This window comes from Amphibalanus amphitrite, unplaced genomic scaffold (assembly GCF_019059575.1).
Source record: "Amphibalanus amphitrite isolate SeventyFive unplaced genomic scaffold, NRLGWU_Aamphi_draft 001294F_arrow, whole genome shotgun sequence".
Classification (NCBI taxonomy): domain Eukaryota; kingdom Metazoa; phylum Arthropoda; class Thecostraca; order Balanomorpha; family Balanidae; genus Amphibalanus; species Amphibalanus amphitrite.
Genome location: NW_024882787.1, coordinates 124,579 through 145,452, shown reverse-complemented (window position 1 = coordinate 145,452; position 20,874 = coordinate 124,579). Strand labels below are relative to the sequence as shown.

Below are 20,874 nucleotides of genomic sequence, written 5' to 3'. Positions count from 1 at the left end.
GCTCCAAAGGACAGCTGACGATCGTAGCCGAGCAGGCTCTTTGGTACTTCTTCACTATTTCTTAGAAGTACCCGTTAGTACCGATCATGTCTCACATAATAAGCTATTGGAACAAAAATATGCATGTTCTTCTAATCATTCTCCTTTCACACTTTAAATAAATACTTTTGAAATGCATTTACTAATTAATTTCACAAAAACGGCTTGAAATTTTACAACGTCAAAATACTTATTCCAATTTCCACCGTGAAACCACCACTATGTTACTTGCTTACAGAACCGTGCGCACAGTGCGCGCAGTTTTATCGTGACGTCAGAGGGTGCTTCCTTAGTGGCGCCCCCTGGCGGGGAACGCGTGCAAAAAGTCCAGCTCTTAGGCATGTCCGTGTGTCCTCGAGGAGTTGGAACCAGGGGTTGGAACTGCCTGTTTCTTTTGACATTTCTAGAATATATTCTGCCGTTCTTTTGCAGAAATAAAAAAAATAGGAACAAGCATTGCAGTTTTACTGGTTCTCTAAAATCATCTAACTGTACGTCATGGATGTGTCTGGAATCCTCGCTCTCAGTCCAATCTTCATTACGGTTATCTCTGGAATTGCGATAATTATATATTTTTCTAAGAAGGCGTCACCGGCGTCACCTCTGGAACAGAGTAATGACCCGCAAGGTATGTCTTGAACTTAATATTTACCCATTTTGGACATTTTTAAGCATTGAAACACTGAGAAGTGAGCAGCTAGGTACTGACAGATTTGGATTCAGATTTAATTCTCAGTTGCAATGGATTAGCTGATGTGCCTATTATTGGGATTCAGTCGGGGAAACTATGGTAAAATCTGCTATTTTTAGCAGTCTGCTATTTTTAGCAGAAATCTGCTAAAAATGGGTACGCATGTGACGTCATCGTACCCAAATATAGCAGATTTGGGTACTGTTCCCGACAAAAGCAGATCTGCACCCTAATTGAAGCAAATGCGCATCAAATGCCTGGCAGATTCATTATTAGAATAGTGCTGAGAATGTCCTCTGATATTTTTGTTCAGATTCGACTATTTTCAAATAATGAATTTGAAAATAGTCGGATCTGAACAAAAAAAGCAGAGAACACTCTCACCACTATTCTCATCATGAATCTGCCAGGCATTTGATGCGCATTTGCTTCAATTAGGGTGCAGATCTGCTTTTGTATGGGGCCGTACCCAAATCTGCTATATTTGGGTACGATGACGTCACATGCGTACCCATTTTTAGCAGATTTCTGCTAAAAATAGCAGACTGCTAAAAATAGCAGATTTTACCATAGTTTCCCCGACTGGATTGGTTAGTATCAAATACCAATCCAGTTACAGTTTAAACTGCAATTTACAGTCACAACTTGTATTGTTACCTGACTGCTTGGAACAGCGTGAGAGTTCCGGTTTGGGTTAGCACGTGGTCCACTGGATATGGTGCTTGAACCAAACCAACTAACTTGTATTGTAAACAGACTGCAGAAATGGAGAAAACATGTTCAAGCAGCAAGACTGGTGCACCAGTTAATAGGTTGTTGACTTATGTGTCTTGTTTGCCAAATTTACTTGAAAGTTGCTTAAAAGGTACTTCATGAAAATTTAAGATGTTTTGTAGGCTGTTTATACTGCATCATTACTTTTAACTTACTGTTTCTATCACTGAAGGTCACAATGTTAATCACAGTTTTCCCTGCAGTTCCACTTGACAAGGGTGATGTGGACAAAGCGACATCCAATGTCAGCAAATCGAAGAAGAAGGCAGACAAGGTTCCTCCTCATCGGGACAACAAGTCAAAGTTCAGCCACCCCTGGCTGCTATCTTCCTTGAAGGGTCACAATGACAATGTTCTGGACATGAGCTTCAGTCCAAATGGCAAATATTTGGCATCATGTTCCATGGGTGAGTGTCCTCTGTCACAATGTACTAGTAAAAATGCATGCATTGGCAGCCACTTTTATTAGTATTGTTACTGACTTTTCTTCCTGAGTTAGTGTAAGAAGGTGTTATGGTGGGAGTGAGCCACCTGAGCTCTTCTGAATACCATGTATTGATGCCATTATAGTTGACAGCATATTTACTGAAGTCCCTGATCATTTGCACTTCAGGGTCAAAGTGCACAAAATCTGGACACCAAGAATGCTAAGAATCGTAGGAACCCAAATGCTGACTGTCCTGCCCACCTCTTCTCATTCACCCCCTCCCCCCCCCCCCCCACTCTGAGGACAGATCGGAGCGTACTGCTGTGGCAGACGCGCCATTTCTCCGAGCGGGAGCACAAGTCGACGCGCGTGAACGTCGAGTTCGACCACGCCACCGGCGTGAGCTGGAGTCCCGACAACCACGCGCTGCTGTGCGCCAAACACAACGAGAACCGGCTGCAGGTCTACAAACTGAGCAAAAAGTCGGACGGCACGCTCGGCAACCCGCAGGTGGCCGTCACGTTCGATAAGGTGAGCGCAGGGATGGGGATGTCGGCCGGCCGGGCCGCGACTCACCCCCGTCCGGGCCGCGAGCTCCACAAACCGCTGGTGAAGGAGGGGGCCGACCGGCCACGCGCCGTCCCCTACCGCTGGTGCTAGGTGGCGCCACTGAGCCGCCGGCCAGAGGGCGCCCGCAGCGGCAGCCTGGCAGCACCGGCTAGCAGCGGGTTACAGCTGGTACGGGTACATGGCTGGCTAGTGGCTAAGGCTTAAATTCCTTTCGCAGTTGTGCGGCTGCAATCTGCTGTTGAGTGTATGAATTGGAACAATGCTTGTGGACTTCGAAAGGTTAGTGAAAATCAGGAACGGCGAAGCCGATCAGGTTAGGATAATATGGGAGGGGAGGGGGTAAAGTCAGCTAAGCATTGAAGATCCTATCAAGATTAGTGAAATCTCCTCATTTTTCTACCTTCTGCACTGACGCTGTCTTTACCAAAAGACATTTTCTTACTGTATTACCATTTATGACAACTAGCAGTACTGGTTCTTGCACTGTTTGCACCTATATGGACCTGTGTCATTCGCCATTCTCCACAATGACGCCATATGCCTCGGCCGCAGCTGGACGACGATCCGCTGGTGGGCAGCGGTATCTCCAGTAACGGCGGCTCGGCGGAGCAGCGTCACAGCGCCGGCCACTACGTCATGTGCTGCTCGGAGCGGGGACGACTGACCGTGTTTGACCTGAGGGGCGGCGTCCTGGCCTCCACTGACACCCGTCAGGCGCCCGTGCACGCCGCGCGCATATCACCCTGTGGACGGTTCATCATGTCGGCAGGTACTGGACGGAGTAGGGAGGGATGGAGGTAGGGCGGTGGAGTTAGATGGTAGGATGGTAAGGTTATGTAGTGTGTGATGGAAGTCTGAAAGAACCATTGAAAGGGTAGTAATTTCACTAATGAAAAAGAATATATTGTCTAGGAGTAGGACGTGGTGTCGGTAGCTGCGCGCATGCATAGAAAGGTCTCGCTCGATTAGTTGTGGTTGGATGTTTGTTCTTAATTTATTGTTCGCCAATAATGTGTCGAATGATTTCGCGATATTTGATGGAAAGTGAAGACCGATAAGCTCGTAGCTCTAATGGCATGGCGTGTTTACGCCCGGCCTCTCCTGGGCTCCACCTCTGGTCGCTACACCTACCTACCTTTGACCATCGTCCGTCTCTCAGGGTTCACGCCGGACGTCAAGGTGTGGGAGGTGGCCTTCACGCGCTCGGGCGACTTTGACAAGCTGAGCCGGGCGTTCGAGCTGAAGGGGCACACGTCCGGTGTGCTGGACCTCAGCGCCACCCCCGACAGCTTCCGCATGGTGACCGTGAGCCGAGACGGCACCTGGAAGCTCTTCAACACCAACGGTCAGTCGCACGGGCGGGAGAGAAGAGCTTTAATGTGTTTTGATACAATATGCGTGGGACTCGGTGGCAAGGATGTGGAACGTATCGGCTTGTGCTAGTAAACGTACCCGGATTCCGTAACCAAGACGATTGGGACGCTTCCTGACCTTTGAGTATGTATAACATATGGTATTTCCCATCCTTTTGCTGATAGTTGTGGTGTTATTCATCACGTTTTTTTTCGTATAGATTTTGTTTGTTGGTGTTGTGTAACGTCAGCGCATGATCTAACCGTGGTTTATATGCAAGGCTTCCAATATTTCCTTCCCGTGAAGTGGTGGGGTTAGGCGAGAGGAGAGGATCTAGCATCGTGTTTGGAAGAGCAACTCCCATACAGTATAGTACAGATCTGCCCGGACCGTCAACTTGTATTCCTTCATATCCAAACGAAGTTTCTAATCGGAAGCCACTCACAAGCTGGCTTCAATCGACACAGCTCCCAGATGCTGTTTCCAAACAATAAAGCATCGTACCAGCCAGGACCTCCCGACTGACGCAGCCCCCTCCCCCCCCCCCCCCACACACACACAGTCGAGTACCGGATCGGCCAGGATCCGCAGCTGATCCAGTCGGCTCCCTGCGGCGGCGGAGAGTCGGGCTCGGCCTCGCGCGTGGCCCTCTCCCCCGACGGCTGCACGGTGGCCGTCGGCGCCCGCTCGGACGTCCAACTCTTCTCGGCAGAGACCGGAGACATGATGGCCACGCTCGCGGCGCTACACAGCAGTGAGTGGGGCGGAGCATGGGATGGGAAGGGACAGCGTGTGACCCGGATTGTGGGCAGGGTGGGGAGTGGGGTTGTGCGTCAAGGGAAGGGTAGTATGTTGGACAAGTGGGTCAGCAGGGAGCCCTGCCTCTGCTCTAGTCGGCTGCGGGGACCCGAGACGCCAGATGAATTGGTGATTTGCCACGCTAATGTCAACCCTCTCACCCGTCGTCATTTGAGCGCCCATCACTGATTCTCCCTTCTCTTGTGAATACAGTTCGCAGCGTGCTGCTCTGACTTATGACGATATGTTATGTTTCCTTGATCCTTCCCATTTAATGCTCGCCTCCCCCCCCCCCCCCCCCCCAGGAACCTCAATCGTTTATGACTGGGCAGCTGTCTCACTGGTTGCTCTGTCTACTGACATTTTTGGCATGATTGACATTTGTGATCACTGAACTCGAGGTTCCGTCAAGTGTCGTTGTTTATACTTTTTATAACATGAATGCGCCGCTCGTTGTGTACCATCACTGACCGCGCCGTCCCCCGTCTCGACAGGTCCGATCACCTGTATGCTGTTCGATCCGACCAGTCGCTACCTGCTGACGACTGGCGACAAGCACATACGGATACTGCACAACGTTCCTGGCTGCAGGGTCAACATACAGGTGAGAACAGGGGGCGGCAAAGCACGGACGTAGTGCTGAAGGTACGCAGGGTGTCGCTATGTGAAGGGAGGCAGGACTGGCCAGTGAGATTGGCGAACAGCAGACATACCCCTTCTACGTCAGACCCCGGTGTCAGCCCCACACTGAGTTGTTAGGTAAAAATTCAGTCCCCCTGTCACAGCCGGTGGAAGATGTCACCCGCACCTTTCGTACCCCGCACACCCGGACATTCACTAGGTCACAGGTGCCGGGCCGGCAGTCCCCGGCTCATATGGGCGCCGTATTAGAACAGTCGGCTCCCAGTGCCCCCAGCACCGCGGGGCCGCCCCCCGCGGCTTCCAGATCCGGCACCGTTTGAACTCCTGGCCTGGCAGGTTACATGGTACTTTGATAAAGTAGACTTCGTTAGAGCAAACCTCGCAGAGAAGCAGCCTGGGATGAGTCGCTGGAGGCATTCCTGTTCCGACTACAGTTACCTGTTCAGAATCTATCAGTATGGGACGTGACACACGTCCCATGTGTCTCCTCAGTCCTCGGGGGCTTGTTTTGGGTCCGTGAGTCGGGATAAGCTACCAGTTTCTTTTTTTGTATGATTTCATCTGGTTTGTTCCGGCTGTATCCGGTTACCTTTCGCCTATTTTGGCGGGTGTTGGACCGGTGCTTATATGCTCTCACATTCGCTGGACCCTGATCTGACATAAATGCCTTTTTGAAGAAACGCTTACGTTGTGATCTTTTGTGTTATCATGGTCTAAAGCAGGGGTCGGCAAATGGTGGGGCATGCCCCCTTTGGGGGTAATGGAGCCCTTTCGGTGGGGGTAATGAGGGATTCTGAGAAAGCCTATCTTTTTAGAGTTTGTAGCTCCAGTGATGGAGCCATCGTGACTATTGCATCCCAGGGTTCAAAGATTAGCCCAGGCCAAACCCAGCCAGCAATCCCAATCCGTTCCCGATCGTGATTTTCGGACTCAGCCCGCACCACCCCGATCGGGACCGGAGTGGGACAGGATTGGGAAATGAGACACTTTGTACGGGCTGGAACGGTCCGGATATCCCAACCTACCCTGCACGGTCGGTTGGGAGATCCCGCACGTATCCGGACCGCCTTATGACGTTTTAACAAGCGCTTAACTCCGATCCCGATCGGGATTCCCCAAATCTCCCCGCACAGCCGGTTCGGAAATCCCGCACACATCCGAACCGCCTTATGGCATTTTAACAAGCGATGAACTCCGATCCCGATCGGGATGTCCCAACTCGGCCTGCACGGCCGGTTCGGGAATACCGCAGGTATCTGACATATTAACCGCAGTCTTATAACCGCAGATTGCTGTTATGCAGATGCGACCACTTTGCTTGCGCCACCGCAACTCCTTCGCCTCTTCATTATTCTCCAATTCAACCTTTATAATGCCTGCACGATAAAATGAATTACATTGGACACTGAAATATATTCACAAATTTACTGGTTGCACACAGGTCAAATTTTTACAAATTCACAGCCTGGCCAGCACATTCATGGCGTCGGCCAACATCTTAGCGCTGCTGCAAGGCGCTGGCACAGCGGACTCACTTCCAGTGCTCACAGTCATTATAGCAGGCCTGCGCCTTGTTCGTGTCAGCTCCTCTGCGGACAGTGTGTCCGTGTGCCGTCACGGGCTTCAGAGAGCCACCGCGAAACTATGTAGACGGCTGGCATCTGGTCGGGCGGTTCACCACTGTGCGAAGAGAGCATCTGAAAATGACCAAGAGGTAATTAATCAAAGTCTGGGACACACTAAAAATCACTAAGAAATAACCCACATCTGGCATTTCACGTGGTATGCCTGGTAATTCAGGTTTCAAACCTACAATGCAACCAACGACACTTGACAATGAGACCAAACATCTTCTGTCCATGATAACTGATCAAACATGCGACAGCACGAGTGTAATTCACATGCCGTACAACCACAACGAACATTAAAATTTATATTACCTATAGCTTTCCCGCTCCCTACATCACGGATGAAGTGTGCACTATACTCACCCTGTTCTCAAAGACGGACTGATTTCCCTGCAACGACAACAGTTGAATCGACCGCTTGCTAGAGCCAGTTCAAAAGCAATATCCTAAGGCAGCAGCTCAAAGGAGAGACCGACACTTGACCAACGCGGCAGCTAGACTGGCCGCTGCGCTCAGAGGACGCGTCTGCCTGCACGCGGCCCATCTGATTGCTTTTCCAGGCTTTGTGGGCCACCGGATATGGTGCCCGAAGCGCCTTCTCAGATCGGTTGGGATAACAACGTAAATCACAAGCCTGTCTAAACATGGGATTCGATTGGGCTATCCGTACCGCGTCCCAACCGATTAAGCATGCGGTCCGGAAATCCCGAGTCGCCCCTACCGCCGGCCATCGAGGTCCGGTATCGATTGGGACAACCCAAGCCTACCCAACCGGGTAGGGACAAGTCGGGACATCCGGAGCCTATCCCGACCGTCCCCAACCGCATCCCGGACGAATTGCTGGCTGGGAAGGCACAGCACACATTGATTAGATACCAATTTTCACGTACCTGCTCGCCTCACCATCTCACCCCTCCGTACAGTCGTACAAAAGCAGCTGCAACTTTTAACCGTCGCCCGTCTGTTGGCGTTTCAACAGCCGCTAACGTAAGGGGGAGGAGTCGATCGGACCCCCGCGGCCTTTCGGACTCTGAGATGGAGCTGTGCATAAAAAAGACGAGCGTGCTACCCGTGAAAATAGGAAGCCGCTGCTGCCCATTTTTAAGGTCCTTGGTCATTCCGTATCATTCAAGAGGGCAATGACAAGTGTCGAGAAAATCGGGACCCGCTATAACTTCTTGAAGTGAGATTTTATGGCTCAAGATGATCTCCAGAAAAAGCTCATAAGCCAACGGTCATTATGGGTCCAGAGGCCAGTTTTGCCAACAGAAAAATAACCCCCTGCCGGAATTTTTTGCCTAAAGATCGTTTCACACATGGAGCGTAAACAGTAAAGCCCTATCCGCTTACGAGCCCATCGCGTTTACGCTCCGTATGTGAAGCGGTCTTGATGCAAAAATTCCGGCAGGCGGTTATTTTTCTGTTGGTAAAACTGGTCTCAGGTCATGATATTTTCCGGGCTGGTAAAAAAAAAATGATGGGCTTGAGGGTACAATTTGGTCGTGATCCAATGCCTTTTACGTGAGCTTTTAACGAAAAACCACCCGCCGCCCCTATACGTACAAGGGTTAAATGGGATATAGCATAGGCGGCGGAACGGGGAGGGCACCGGGGCACCGTGCACCCTTTGATTTTTGCATTTTAACATTAGCCCTATGGGCGTTGCATGGAAAGAATGGGACCAAAAGTCGGCAGTGCCCCCCCCCCCCCCCTCCCCCTTAATTGAAGCTGTTCCGACGCTACTGGGATATAGGTATTAAATGTTTTGTGGAGGAAGTGTCATGTTTTAAATTTGATGCATTGGAAATGCACAAATACCCAAAGAGTTCCAGGACGGTATGGAATTTCAGTAAACTTAGTTGTGTCAGCAATGGGGTCTGTTAGGTGGGGGTAATGGCCCTGCCTGGCGCCCAAAAAGGGGGCACGACCCCGAATGACCTGCCGACCACTGGTCTAAAGTTATCCCGGACGCCATGCGAAATCGATACTGTAACGTTTGAATCGCTGTGCTTTGTAATGCAGACGTTCACCGGGTGGTTAAAGCATTCTGATATCTATATTTGATAGTTGATGTTTGCCTTGTTCGAAGTTTCGCCAAGCTCTGGTTGGAAAGACTGCCGGCACTTTCTGTGCCCTCATTGATTGCGCTATAATGGGAACGTCAGACAGGATTCAGCAGCCATGCCGAATATAGCCGCTTCTGCGCCGGCTAACCGCTGCCCGCCTCTGGTCCCTCAGGTGATGAAAGACAAACTTGCCAAGACCACCAACCACACCCTGAAGGAGCGGCTGACCGCTCAGGTGAAGGAACTACAGGCTTTTCTGAGCACACTGGGTGAGTGAGTCACTGACCACTGAGCCCAGGAGAGAAGCCAGTGGTCGTTGTTGGTCTCTGGAGTCATGGGAGAGAGGACGTGGGGACGCGGCGAGCGCGCTGAGGACAGGGAGAGATGAGGAAATAATTTGGCGAGGGAGGGTGCCGTGTTTTACCGCTGCTCAGTGGCGTGATAAGTTAGAGGCGAGATCTGGCGACGGATCAACCCGCCACCGGCAGTAGAGGCCGTCCGCGGGACGGTGCCACCGATAATCAATACAAAGGAGCGAGGTTTTGGGCATCGGGCGAGCCTGCTGGGCATTGGGGCATACTGGGGTTGACGCTGGGCTAATGGAACGCTGTGCTAACCATACTGATATTGTCAGTGACTGATCGCGCCTGGGTCGACCGCCGCGGTTGTGGAGTTAACGTTTGTTGTGTGTTGAACGATCATTTGCGAACGCGGACGGGGCCGATGGATAACAATCCAGCCTGTGGTTGCCTAGTGCCCACTGCGTGGGCTTGGCATTCCCCTGCACGCGCGAAAAGGCATTCCCGTGTAAGCTAGACACCACAACTATCCAACCGACCGGAGGTGTCGGTCGTGACGATCGTCGTGACACGTTTCGTGATGATCGACGTGACACGTTCCGTGACGGCTTCCTATCACGTTCCGTGACGCCGTACCCGACCCGGCACTGTCGGGGCTGCCAGATTTGTGATATGCCGTGTTGTGGTGCCACACTTATCATGTTCATCTCGCAGGGTTGCAGTTTCAAATACAAATGTTTTCTGTGGATGCGGTTGATATGGCGAAAGAGTAAGTTTTAGCACCAAATTTCTGGAGACTGGTGTCCGGCATTGCGACATGAGAAAACGTCTAGTGGGGAGCATGTCTTGGATTGTTCATGATAATGCAGCATGTGCAGGCAATGCTACTTCTGAATCACAGAAATATTTTGTTCTTCTTAGATGTGCCGGTATTTTTCGAGCTGGTTTTCCAATTTGGCCGAGCTCTCTCCACTAAAAACGTGTTACGCCCAGCTGGCAGCGGCTCGGCGCGTCAAACGCAGCTTTCTGGCGAGCTGCGGTCGCAGCGCTTTCATCTCGACAGCTTAGTCGTCGGCGGTGATAGCCCGGCGCGCTCGTGGCGGACCCATAAACCGTGGGGACGCCCCCCCCCCCCCCCCGTAAACCGGCGCCTCAGGAGACTGGCGGCGCTTACCGACGCAGAATCTGCTGAGCTGGACGGAGACGTGGCGACTGGTGGGGAGGGGAGGAGGCGTGGTGGGGTGGGAAGATTTAGGGCCTTGGGGAAGCGTGGGACGGAGCGAGTATCGTTTGTTCGTATGATTATGTTTGAATTAATGCAAGTTTATTTATGTTAAAAACTTTTCATTGCACGATTCCGAAATTAGCAAAGCATTTGCTAATGTGGAACAGGTAGAGCCCAAGAACAGGCTCATGCATATAATCTAAAGTCGTAACTCGTAAGATTCTGACTTCTGTCTACTGAACCGTGTGCATAACTTCGCCCTAACAGGCGTCATATAAATGGTTTGCTCTCAGTTTTGCTGTTACCTACCTACATTGTTCAAGTTCGGTGTGCGCCGCAGGAAAAAGCATAAAACTCTTCGTTCGTTATATGCATGTATGCGCATCGTTCGCCCCAAGTCGTCAGAACAGGGACTGGGCCCACACAAGAAGTGTGAATTCAAGTCCATCCAGTGACGCGTCAGTTCTGTCGGCTCAATGTAGGTCCTGGTTGATTGGCAAGTGCGGGTCCAGCTTACAGTTCGCCGCATTGTCGCAGAGTGAGCAATCGTACCGCAGTGGCTTGCTTTCACAACCGTCGAATGCTGCGTGCTCAAATGTCGTATCGAAAACTACAGCCATGCTAGGATTGGCCAGCCGTCGTATGTATCACACCCGCCCCGGAAGATCGATCCACTTTCAGCCGTCTCAGTTCCTTCATCCATTCTCTCACCGCCAGCACACCACGTCACCACCAGACAAAAACACTAGTCTCTTGTGATATTTATGTAATTATTTATCAAAACATAAAAACGTCTGACACAACAAAATAACTGTAAACTGTCCCCAGAACAGGTGTAATGGGTAGCGACGGCGGGCCGCGAGCGACTCGGCGAGCCAGCGCCCGCGACCGCCGCCGGCGCGCGCCGCTACAAAATTAGAAAACCGCAATTACAAAACGACGCGCAAACTAAGCTGACTGAAAATGCACACCAGACGGCGGGCGCCGGGGCGGGGACGGGGACGGGGGGCGGGCGGCCGCGGCCCGCCGGTCCGCCGACAACGGGCGCCGGGAACATAACAACGGACAACACGGTCGACGTCTATGGAAATACAAACGTTCGCTGGGCGGCGGCGGCAGCGGCGGCTGACCAGCTGGCCCGCCCGCCGTACACGCGCGCGCGCGCGCCAACGACACACACACCGCCGCGCACGACGAACGGCGCCCTAATTATGAAGCGTTATAAAATCACTTCCGATTTGCTAAAATCATACTATAAAACCATGCTGCTAGCAGTGTACTTGGACTAGGAAAATAAATGAATGACACCTTTAATTTTTGTACAAAACCCAACGGCTACGCCTCGGGTTGCACATCACGCAGAGGGACGGCGGGGCGCGGGAGCACGGCCGCTATCGAGTGGGCCGCGCGGCGCGCGCGAGCGAGCCTGCCACAGACACAGGAGGGGAGCTGGGTGGGCGGGCGCCGCCGGCCGGCACGCGGTGCGCCGACCGGCGCGCGTGGCACTAGTAGAAAAATAAACTACAAATTAATGCCCACGTATTGCTACCCTGAAAACAAGCGTCTCGGCAAGGGGTGGGCGGGGGCGAGCGGACAGCGCTACAGCGGTGGTCGGGCCGGCGGGCCGCGCTCTCTCGATAGGCGGCGTCATTATGATCTGCGCCCGCTGTCCGACTCGCTGTTCCGCGTCACTGCCGACGGTACTTCAGCCGGTCCGGGTTATGGAGCTTCTCAACTGTGACAGGGGGGCTCACGTCGCTCTGGGGGTGTCTGACCGCGCACACCGCAAACACACGCACACACGCCTACACCTAGCCAACAAGAGGCGGCCGGGCCGGTGGCGGCGTGCCCGGCCGGCCGGCGACTCAGTCCGAGCGGCCGGCCGGCCGGGGAACACCCCCATCGGCCCGGCCGCGCCACCCGACTGCCGTTTTGATTCCCGGCCGTGCCGTGCTCCCCGCGGCTTTTGACATGCTGACCCGCATCGGAGAAAGGTGGGCGGCGGCGGCGGCCCGACCGCGCGGCGCCGGCCACGGCGCGTGCCAATCACATCTAGCCAATCACACTGACGTGACGTCACGCCGTAACACGTCTACCGAACGCGCTCGCCCGCGCAGAGCCGTCAGCGGCCGTCTGCCTGTCACACGCACACAGATTACGCACCGAGTCTGGGAGAATTGCTACGGCTACACTTCACTGGTTAAATGATGATAACATGCGAAAATTATAAATGTCTGAACTAGAAAATTAATTGCATAAATTAGATTGAATCACAATAAGGGATAAATACAGTTATCACATGAACCTCCTACTATACAATTCTGACCGCGCGCGGCGGCAATACCCCATTCCCAGACCCTTGACTTCAAATATTGAGGATAAATATAGAAAACGGCGGCGGCGCGCGGCCGGGGGCGTGGTCTGGGCGGCGGGGCCGAGGACCACGCCGCTGGCGGCGGGGGCGGCGGCGGCGGCGGCGGCGGGGCGGGGGCGGCCGGTTGGCTCAGTAAAAACACGGTCACATTGATAAGCGGAGCAGGACGCCACTCCGGGCGGCCAGCGCGCGCGGCGCCATCGTCATATACAAAACAACGCCACCCCAAAAATAAGGAGGAGGAACTATGCGATTTCAATCCCACGTAGTGATGTATAAATATCGGCGATTTGTACATAATCTATTTACAATTGCGACGATACAAAAACGGTGAAAAGGTAAAAAATGGTATCCAAAGTGTCGGCCGGCCTGAAATAGCGCTGGCAGGACCTTACCTGGCTGCTACAACTACTATGTAATATGTCACAGATATATGTATAAAACGTCAATGGACATGGCGCCGCCGCCACCGCCGCCGCCGCCGGGAACCCGCCGCGCCGCCGTCCGCGCCTGCTCGACTATGGCACGGATCACGCATCCGAAAAACTGCACACAAGTCTATTCTAACGAGCAGAGGAGAAAGAGAGCGAGAGCCAACGGGCTGTGGACAGAGCGGCGGAGACGGGACAGAGGTGTGCAGAGGACAGGATGGAGAACAGGAGAGAGTGGGGAGGAAGGCGATATACGAGGAAAGAGAGAGAAGCGGCGACTGTCGGCCGGAGCCAGGTCGGACTCCCGGCCAGCCGCTGACTACCGGCGCCAGTCGAGCCGCTGGTAGCTAGATCTAGTAGCTACTAGCCGGTGCTGCCAGGCTGCCGCGGCGGGCGCCCTCTGGCCGGCGGCTCAGTGGCGCCACCTAGCACCAGCGGTAGGGGACGGCGCGCGGCCGGTCGGCCCCCTCCTTCACCAGCGGTTTGTGGAACTCGCGGCCCGGACGGGAGTGGATGGTAGCCCAGCAGTGCTCACAGTAGTACTGAAACAGACACACACAGGACAGGCACAGTCAGATCATGAGACGGGATAGGGAAGGATAGGACGAGCGGTATAGAGGGCGCCGGGCGGCACAGTAGCGCCCTATCCATGGCCCCATCACGCCACTCATGACTGAATGAGTGGAACAAAATCAATAGCTCTCGATGCTATTTTTATCTGCACAAAGCCTATCTAGCTTCTCCAAACAGGAAACATGAGCTCAACAATGTGCAAAGTTGAGGAAAACAAACCCACTACAATACTCCGATACCGTTATCAGCAAAAATATGCCTCAACAAACAATCGAGCATTCACGTTCAACGTTGCGGTAGCTCCATTGAGCTCATGACCCCCACGCAGGAAATTAGTGATGTTACTCTGCCCTCCCACTCTACATTAACATCTCTGGGCCTCTAAGCAGGGCAGAACTCTGTGGAGCCTACCCTCACTCCTCTCTCCCTCCCTCTGTCCGCTCTCTCACCTGGAGACAGGTGACGTTGGCGCAGAAGAAGGGCGCAAACTTGCCGGCGCAGCGCGTGCCCTGGCACTCGTCGCACATCTGATCATCGAGCACGTAGGGCTTCACCTCCACCTGGACAGAGGAGGGCTCTGGTCAGAGGCGCCACCATGCACGGGTAGGGAAGGACACGGTGCACCTCTACCTGAGCACGGGAGGGCTATGCCAGAGGCGCCGCCAGGCACGGGTAGGGAAGGACACCTCTACCTGAGCAATGAGCATAGGATGGGTTCGGTCAGAGGCGGAACAAGGCATGGGTCAGGATAGGGGAGGGCAGAGCTCCGATCGCAGCCGCAGTCAGGAACTGTACCTATGTACGGAGAGGGATGACAAAAGGCTCCACTGATAAACGAACAGCAGAAGACGTCTAAGAAGGACTAAGTCTGGATATTTCACTGATGATTGCTGGCGACTGATGACAGAAGCTGGCTATCATAAAGGGTTGCGCACCCAAAGCATCATGGGATTGGGCCGGAGACCGGGGGAAGACAAGACAGGAAACGACTACATGACCGCAGTAACAAACAGACCGTTTTGCGGCTTTACATGGATGTGGTTAAAGGAAGGGTGCCACCTTCCGAAATTTTTGTTCTATGAATCTATTTTACTTATTTGAATTTTTAGACGTGGTTAGCGCGTCCACAATATACAAAAAACCGAAACATTGCATTTAATACATTGGCCAAAAAAAAGATCGTTGTTTATATCACCACTACAATTCAAGGTCGTTTGATGTGGCAGCTAGGACGGCTGGCATATCCTGTTGTCATGGCAACATATCATTCTGCCATTTGCATTGATGGCGCAACTGAGACAAAAAGATGAACAAATAAAAAGGAAGAAGATAACATGATTTGAACTAAAGGTTTCATCAAAAGAACATCAGAAAGAACATCAGAAAAGAACAACAAATAAGTCGAGTAAAGGTTTTTCCTTTACAATGCTTAAGAGATCTATGGAACCCTTCACCCTTCATGCAACTTACTAGAAAAACTTCCCAATTAAAATTTTAAAACTTAAAGGAAGGGTGCCACCTTTTGGACACAACGCAGTTTTTACAAGATTAGACTCACATGAACCTAAAAACCGGCTTCACTTACCTATGCTCGAGACGGTCAGCATTGAATCCGCACGTGAAGTTATCATTTGCGAGTTTTGCTGCCAGCATTCGGGCAGGCAAAAATCTTCAGCACTATTTCCTCGTCGTGTTAAGGGTATTTTATAAAACATGAAATCAGCAAAGGTATGTATAAAAGTTATACTTTTGAAGCATGTTTTATCATTTTGAAAGGGTATATTTTTTATTTATGGTATACACTTAAGTTTTAAAATTTTAATTGGGAAGTTTTTCTAGTAAGTTGCATGAAGGGTGAAGGGTCCCAGCAAACATGCCCACATGGGTCCCATATGGGGTGAACATGGGCCAGATGGGCCCACGTGGGACATGGGCTACAGATGGGCTACCCATATGGGCCCCATATGGGATAAAAATGGGCCAGATGGGCCAAACGCATGTGGGCTGGAGATGGGCATCCCATGTGGGTCCCATATGGGGTGAACATGGGCCAGATGGGCCGACGTGGGACATGGGCTACAGATGGGCTACCCATATGGGTCCCATGTGGGCGCCGCGTGGGTCCCATATGGGGCCTACGTGGGCTGGCCCATATGGGTCCCACGTGTCACCCACTGCCATTCCCATGTGGGACCCATATGGAAGAGGTGGGGGGCCCATGTGGGCCCCATATGGGAACCATGTGGGCATGTTTGCTGGGGTTCCATAGATCTCTTAAGCATTGTAAAGGAAAAACCTTTACTCGACTTATTTGATGTTCTTTTCTGATGTTCTTTCTGATGTTCTTTTGATGAAACCTTTAGTTCAAATCATGTTATCTTCTTCCTTTTTATTTGTTCATCTTTTTGTCTCAGTTGCGCCATCAATGCAAATGGCAGAATGATATGTTGCCATGACAACAGGATATGCCAGCCGTCCTAGCTGCCACATCAAACGACCTTGAATTGTAGTGGTGATATAAACAACGATCTTTTTTTTTTTGGCCAATGTATTAAATGCAATGTTTCGGTTTTTTGTATATTGTGGACGCGCTAACCACGTCTAAAAATTCAAATAAGTAAAATAGATTCATAGAACAAAAATTTCGGAAGGTGGCACCCTTCCTTTAAGTGTATACCATAAAGAAAAAATATACCCTTTCAAAATGATAAAACATGCTTCAAAAGTATAACTTTTATACATACCTTTGCTGATTTCATGTTTTATAAAATACCCTTAACACGACGAGGAAATAGTGCTGAAGATTTTTGCCTGCCCGAATGCTGGCAGCAAAACTCGCAAATGATAACTTCACGTGCGGATTCAATGCTGACCGTCTCGAGCATAGGTAAGTGAAGCCGGTTTTTAGGTTCATGTGAGTCTAATCTTGTAAAAACTGCGTTGTGTCCAAAAGGTGGCACCCTTCCTTTAACACAGGCCACCCGACCACAGGCCACAGCTATTGTTGTGAACACCATGTAGTACCAATTGCCAGGAACATAGCACCAAGAATAGCACCAGCTGAGTAACTTTACTGAATACACACAAATAAACACACTGATAGGGTCAAAACTGACTAACAAACAATACACGTCACACGTCAGTTCAGAGCATGAGCTGGCTCGACATACTCGTAATCAGCCACCTGGCCCTCCTCCCCTCACCCACAGCTTAAGGCCATAACGCGTCACTGAGTCACACTCTAGTGCTAACCAGTAACCACACAAAGCCTATCCACGCTACCCGGTGGAACCCATCTATCCCCCCACCCCGGGAACCACCTATGTGACGTGTCACACCCGTTCATAGTCCACAGGGCGTATCTACCGACCCGCGCCGGCCCCCGTGCTCACACACACCCCGGGGGGGGGGGGGGGGAGTGCAATGATCAATACAGGTAGAGGAGGCGGTTGCCATGACACTTATCAGTGGTTCGAACATCGCTAATTGATGTTGGCAGGGCTGCGGAGTCGGAGTCGGAGTCGGAGTCGGTCGGAGTCGACAGTTGTGACCGGAGTCGGAGTCGGAGTCGGAGTCGATTTTAGAAACCCGAGCCGGAGTCGGAGTCGGAGTCACCGAAAATCTGTCGACTCCGCAGCCCTGCTAGGTCTGCGGAGTCGGAGTCGGGAGTTGGAGTCGGTCGGAGTCGACAATTCTGCCCGGAGTCGGAGTCGGAGTCGGAGCTGGTTTTTGAAAGCCGGAGTCGGAGTCGGAGTCGGAGTCGCCGAAAATCCATCGACTCCGCAGCCCTGGATGTTGGAGAGTGGACCGAGTTGTGAGCCAAAGTCTGAAGAGTTACCTGGTCAGGAGTGAGGAGTTAGTACTCAGCACTCCACCTTCTATGCATCGGCTAACCGTATGGTCGGCTAGTCGTGAGATCTAGCCATCAGATCTTAGGCTGTCCGAGCTAGTTTCCGATCCTGCTGTCCAGTTAGTCCTAGCAGTCCCCTGACAATAGTCCGTCGCGTCGGAGCCCTTCCATGACCCTATACCAGGGGTCGGCAAATGGTGGGGCATGCCCCCTTTGGGGGTAATGGCGCCCTTCGGCGGGGGGTAATGAGGGCCTCTGAGAAAGCCTCATCTTTTTTAGAATTAATGGCTCCCTTGATGGGACAGACATCGCAACTGTTGTGCCCCAGGATTCAAAGATTAGTCGAGAGCAAACGCACAAAGCATGAACTGATTAGCTGGCGCATGCCAATTTTCATGTACATAGCTGCTCGCTATTCCGCACAGTCGCGCAAAAGTAACTGTCATGTATTAACCAGCGCTCGCCTATTGGCGTTTTCACAGTCACTACCGCAAGGGGGAGGAGTTGTCCATTGCACCCTGACCCGAGCATCTCGGCCTCTGAGCTGGAGCTTTGCAGAAAAATTGAGCGTGCTGCCCATGAAGATAGGCAGCCGCTGCTACCCAATTTAAAGGTCCTTGGTCATTTGGTGACCTTCGAGAGGTCAATGACAAGTTCCGAGTAAATCGGCTCTTGCTGTAACTTCTTGAAGTGAGATTTTGTGGCCTGCCATGATCTCAAGAAAGATCTCACAAATCAACGGTTATTCGGGTTAAGGTCATGCCATTTTCAGGACAGATAAAAATGATCGGCCCGACGGTACAGTTTTTCGTGATCCGACCCTTTTAACGTGATCTATTCCCGAAAAATACCCGCTACCCCTGTGCGTATGGGGGTTAACCCGCGCCCCGATGGGGCTCCTGGGTATCCACGCCCTGCTGGAGGTGGAGCTTGAACACCCCCTACAACTTGGCTCCTGGGCCACTAGCGAAACGCCGTAGTCGGCCTTCGAAAGAGAGTATAAGAAATGATGAAGGAAAACTATGGTCACTTTTTAGGTCAAGTCAAAGGTCAGCTCACCAGAGGTCATCGAACGTAAAATTCGCCAATTTCCAGGTCAACCTTTGACAATTTTCGACAAACTGGCCTATAGCTCAAGAAAGGGTAGATCTACAGCGCTGCGGAAAAACGCATTCGATAGCTCTCTTAACGTTCTTTCTGATGACACCCTCAGATTTAACCTAAGAATAACGATTTAGCCTGCAGCTGGAGACAAAAACTGCTAGAATGTACGTTGTTTGCTGATAAAATGTACGTTGTTTGCTGATAGTTTTTCTTCAATAGCGTTTCACTCAGAACTTGCAAGAGCTCACTTTTATCAGCATCGTGCTCCTCCCGTCGAGAAGCATCGAAGGTCTTGTTGCACATCAGGTGATCCGTGTCGTCGAGCTAAACACATCTAAGGCATTTTCATCGCTCTGGCATGCCTTTATCAAGTTATTAGCGAAAACTATTAGATACCGTTCACGACCTGAAATGACCTCAGGGACACAGCGGGCCTCACGGGTGCAGTTTTCCGGTTCAGTGGTCATGTTTACTTGTGATTCAGTGCTTCACAGTGTTAGGAATGACACTCGTCCAAAAAAGGCGTCTTTCAATTTCTACCATTGACTTTGCGACCTCTCCCATTGATAACGAGAGAGGGCGTGAAAGTGAGCTGACCTTTTAACAATCAACATGGTCACCGACATTAAATCTCCGAGATACAAATTTTGTACATGCTGTTGCCTTTATCAATTCCTGAAAGTTTGAAAAAGATCTGTCACTCTGTGTAGCTACAACAGGCGTTACGGTCTTTACTGAGGTGAGGTCACTTGACTTGACATGATCTGGTGACCTGACTTTGAGCGACTTTGGTCTGAAATTTTCACAACATGTGCAGAAAAGATGTATGACAAAATGTGAAAAATGGTGGCGCTTAACGTTTTTGAGATATTTGCGAGAAACCGCAGGGGGGGGGGCTGTGGTTTCTCGCAGATATGGTACCCAAAGAGTCGCGGAAAAGTATGGTATTTCAGTAACCTTGGTTATATCACCAATGGAGCCTGGCAGGTGGGGGTAATGGCGCTGCCTGGCGCCGAAAAAGGGGGCACGACCCCGGAGGGCTTGCCGACCACTGCCCTATACCCACACGACTCTGTGACCCCGCCACTGACCCCTCTCCTGTGACCCTGCCCACATGACCCTGTGACCCCGCTGACCCACCACATGACCCGGGGTATCCCGGGGTGACCCCGCCCCACTGACCCGTTTGTCGATGTCGCCGTGCTGCAGCTGCACGAAGCGCGCGCTGATAGCGGCGATGTAGCTCTGCTGGTTACTGAAGGCCACGCGGCCGGCTCCCTTCGGGTACTTGAGCTCCGGGTCCGTGTCAATACCGGCGTAGCACACGCCGCCGTACAGGCGGTCCATGATCATCGCCAGCTCCACTGGGGGAGGACAGAGTCAGGTCAGGTCAGGTCAGGTCGGGTCAGGTCACAGCACAGGCGGTCCATGATCATCGCCGGCTCCACTGGAGGGCAGAGGTCAGGTCAGATCAGGTCAGGTCACAGCACAGGCGGTCCATGATCATCGCCAGCTCCACTGCGGGAGGACAGAGGTCAGGTCAGGTCAGGTCAGGTCACACTCTGCCGTGTGATCACGACCAGCTCCACTGTATGACAGAGGTCAGGTCAGGTCAGGTCACAGCACAGGCGGTCCATGATCATCGCCAGCTCCACTGGGGGCAGAGGTCAGGTCAGGTCAGGTCAGGTCAGGTCACAGCACAGGCGGTCCATGATCATCGCCAGCTCCACTGCGGGAGAGAAGGTCAGGTCAGGTCAGGTCAGGTCACAGCACAGGCGGTCCATGATCATCGCCAGCTCCACTGGAGGACAGAGGTCAGGTCAGGTCAAGTCACACGCCGCCGTACAGACGGTCCATGATCATCGCCAGCTCCACTGGGGGAGGACAGAGGTCAGGTCAGGTCAGGTCAGATCAAGTCACAGCACAGGCGGTCCATGATCATCGCCAGCTCCACTGAGGGAGGACACAGGTCAGGTCAGGTCAGGTCAGGTCACAGCACAGACGGTCCATGATCATCGCCAGCTCCACTG

General features: G+C 52.1%; 2 protein-coding genes across 2 annotated transcripts in view; one reads left to right on the top strand and one right to left on the bottom strand.

Moving 5' to 3' along the window:
- Nucleotides 1-380: 380 nt before the first annotated feature.
- LOC122371928 (transducin beta-like protein 2) lies at nt 381-10,035 on the top strand. The gene is made up of 8 exons (XM_043348721.1): nt 381-413; nt 1,708-1,911; nt 2,239-2,462; nt 3,054-3,270; nt 3,661-3,846; nt 4,417-4,608; nt 5,147-5,256; nt 9,161-10,035. The coding sequence occupies exons 2-8, from the start codon at nt 1,866-1,868 to the stop codon at nt 9,263-9,265; spliced, it is 1,080 nt and encodes a 359-aa protein (XP_043204656.1). The 5' UTR covers nt 381-413; nt 1,708-1,865; the 3' UTR covers nt 9,266-10,035.
- A 1,226-nt stretch (nt 10,036-11,261) lies between these two features.
- LOC122371931 (cytoplasmic polyadenylation element-binding protein 2-like) overlaps nt 11,262-20,874 on the bottom strand; it is a 65,481-nt gene continuing 55,868 nt past the window's right edge. Inside the window, exons 7-9 of the mRNA XM_043348730.1 lie at nt 20,027-20,208; nt 14,340-14,450; nt 11,262-13,859 (exon numbers count right to left, since the gene is read on the bottom strand). Coding sequence (XP_043204665.1) covers nt 13,743-13,859; nt 14,340-14,450; nt 20,027-20,208 — 410 coding nt within the window. The 3' untranslated portion in view covers nt 11,262-13,742. The remainder of the gene's footprint in view (nt 13,860-14,339; nt 14,451-20,026; nt 20,209-20,874) is intronic.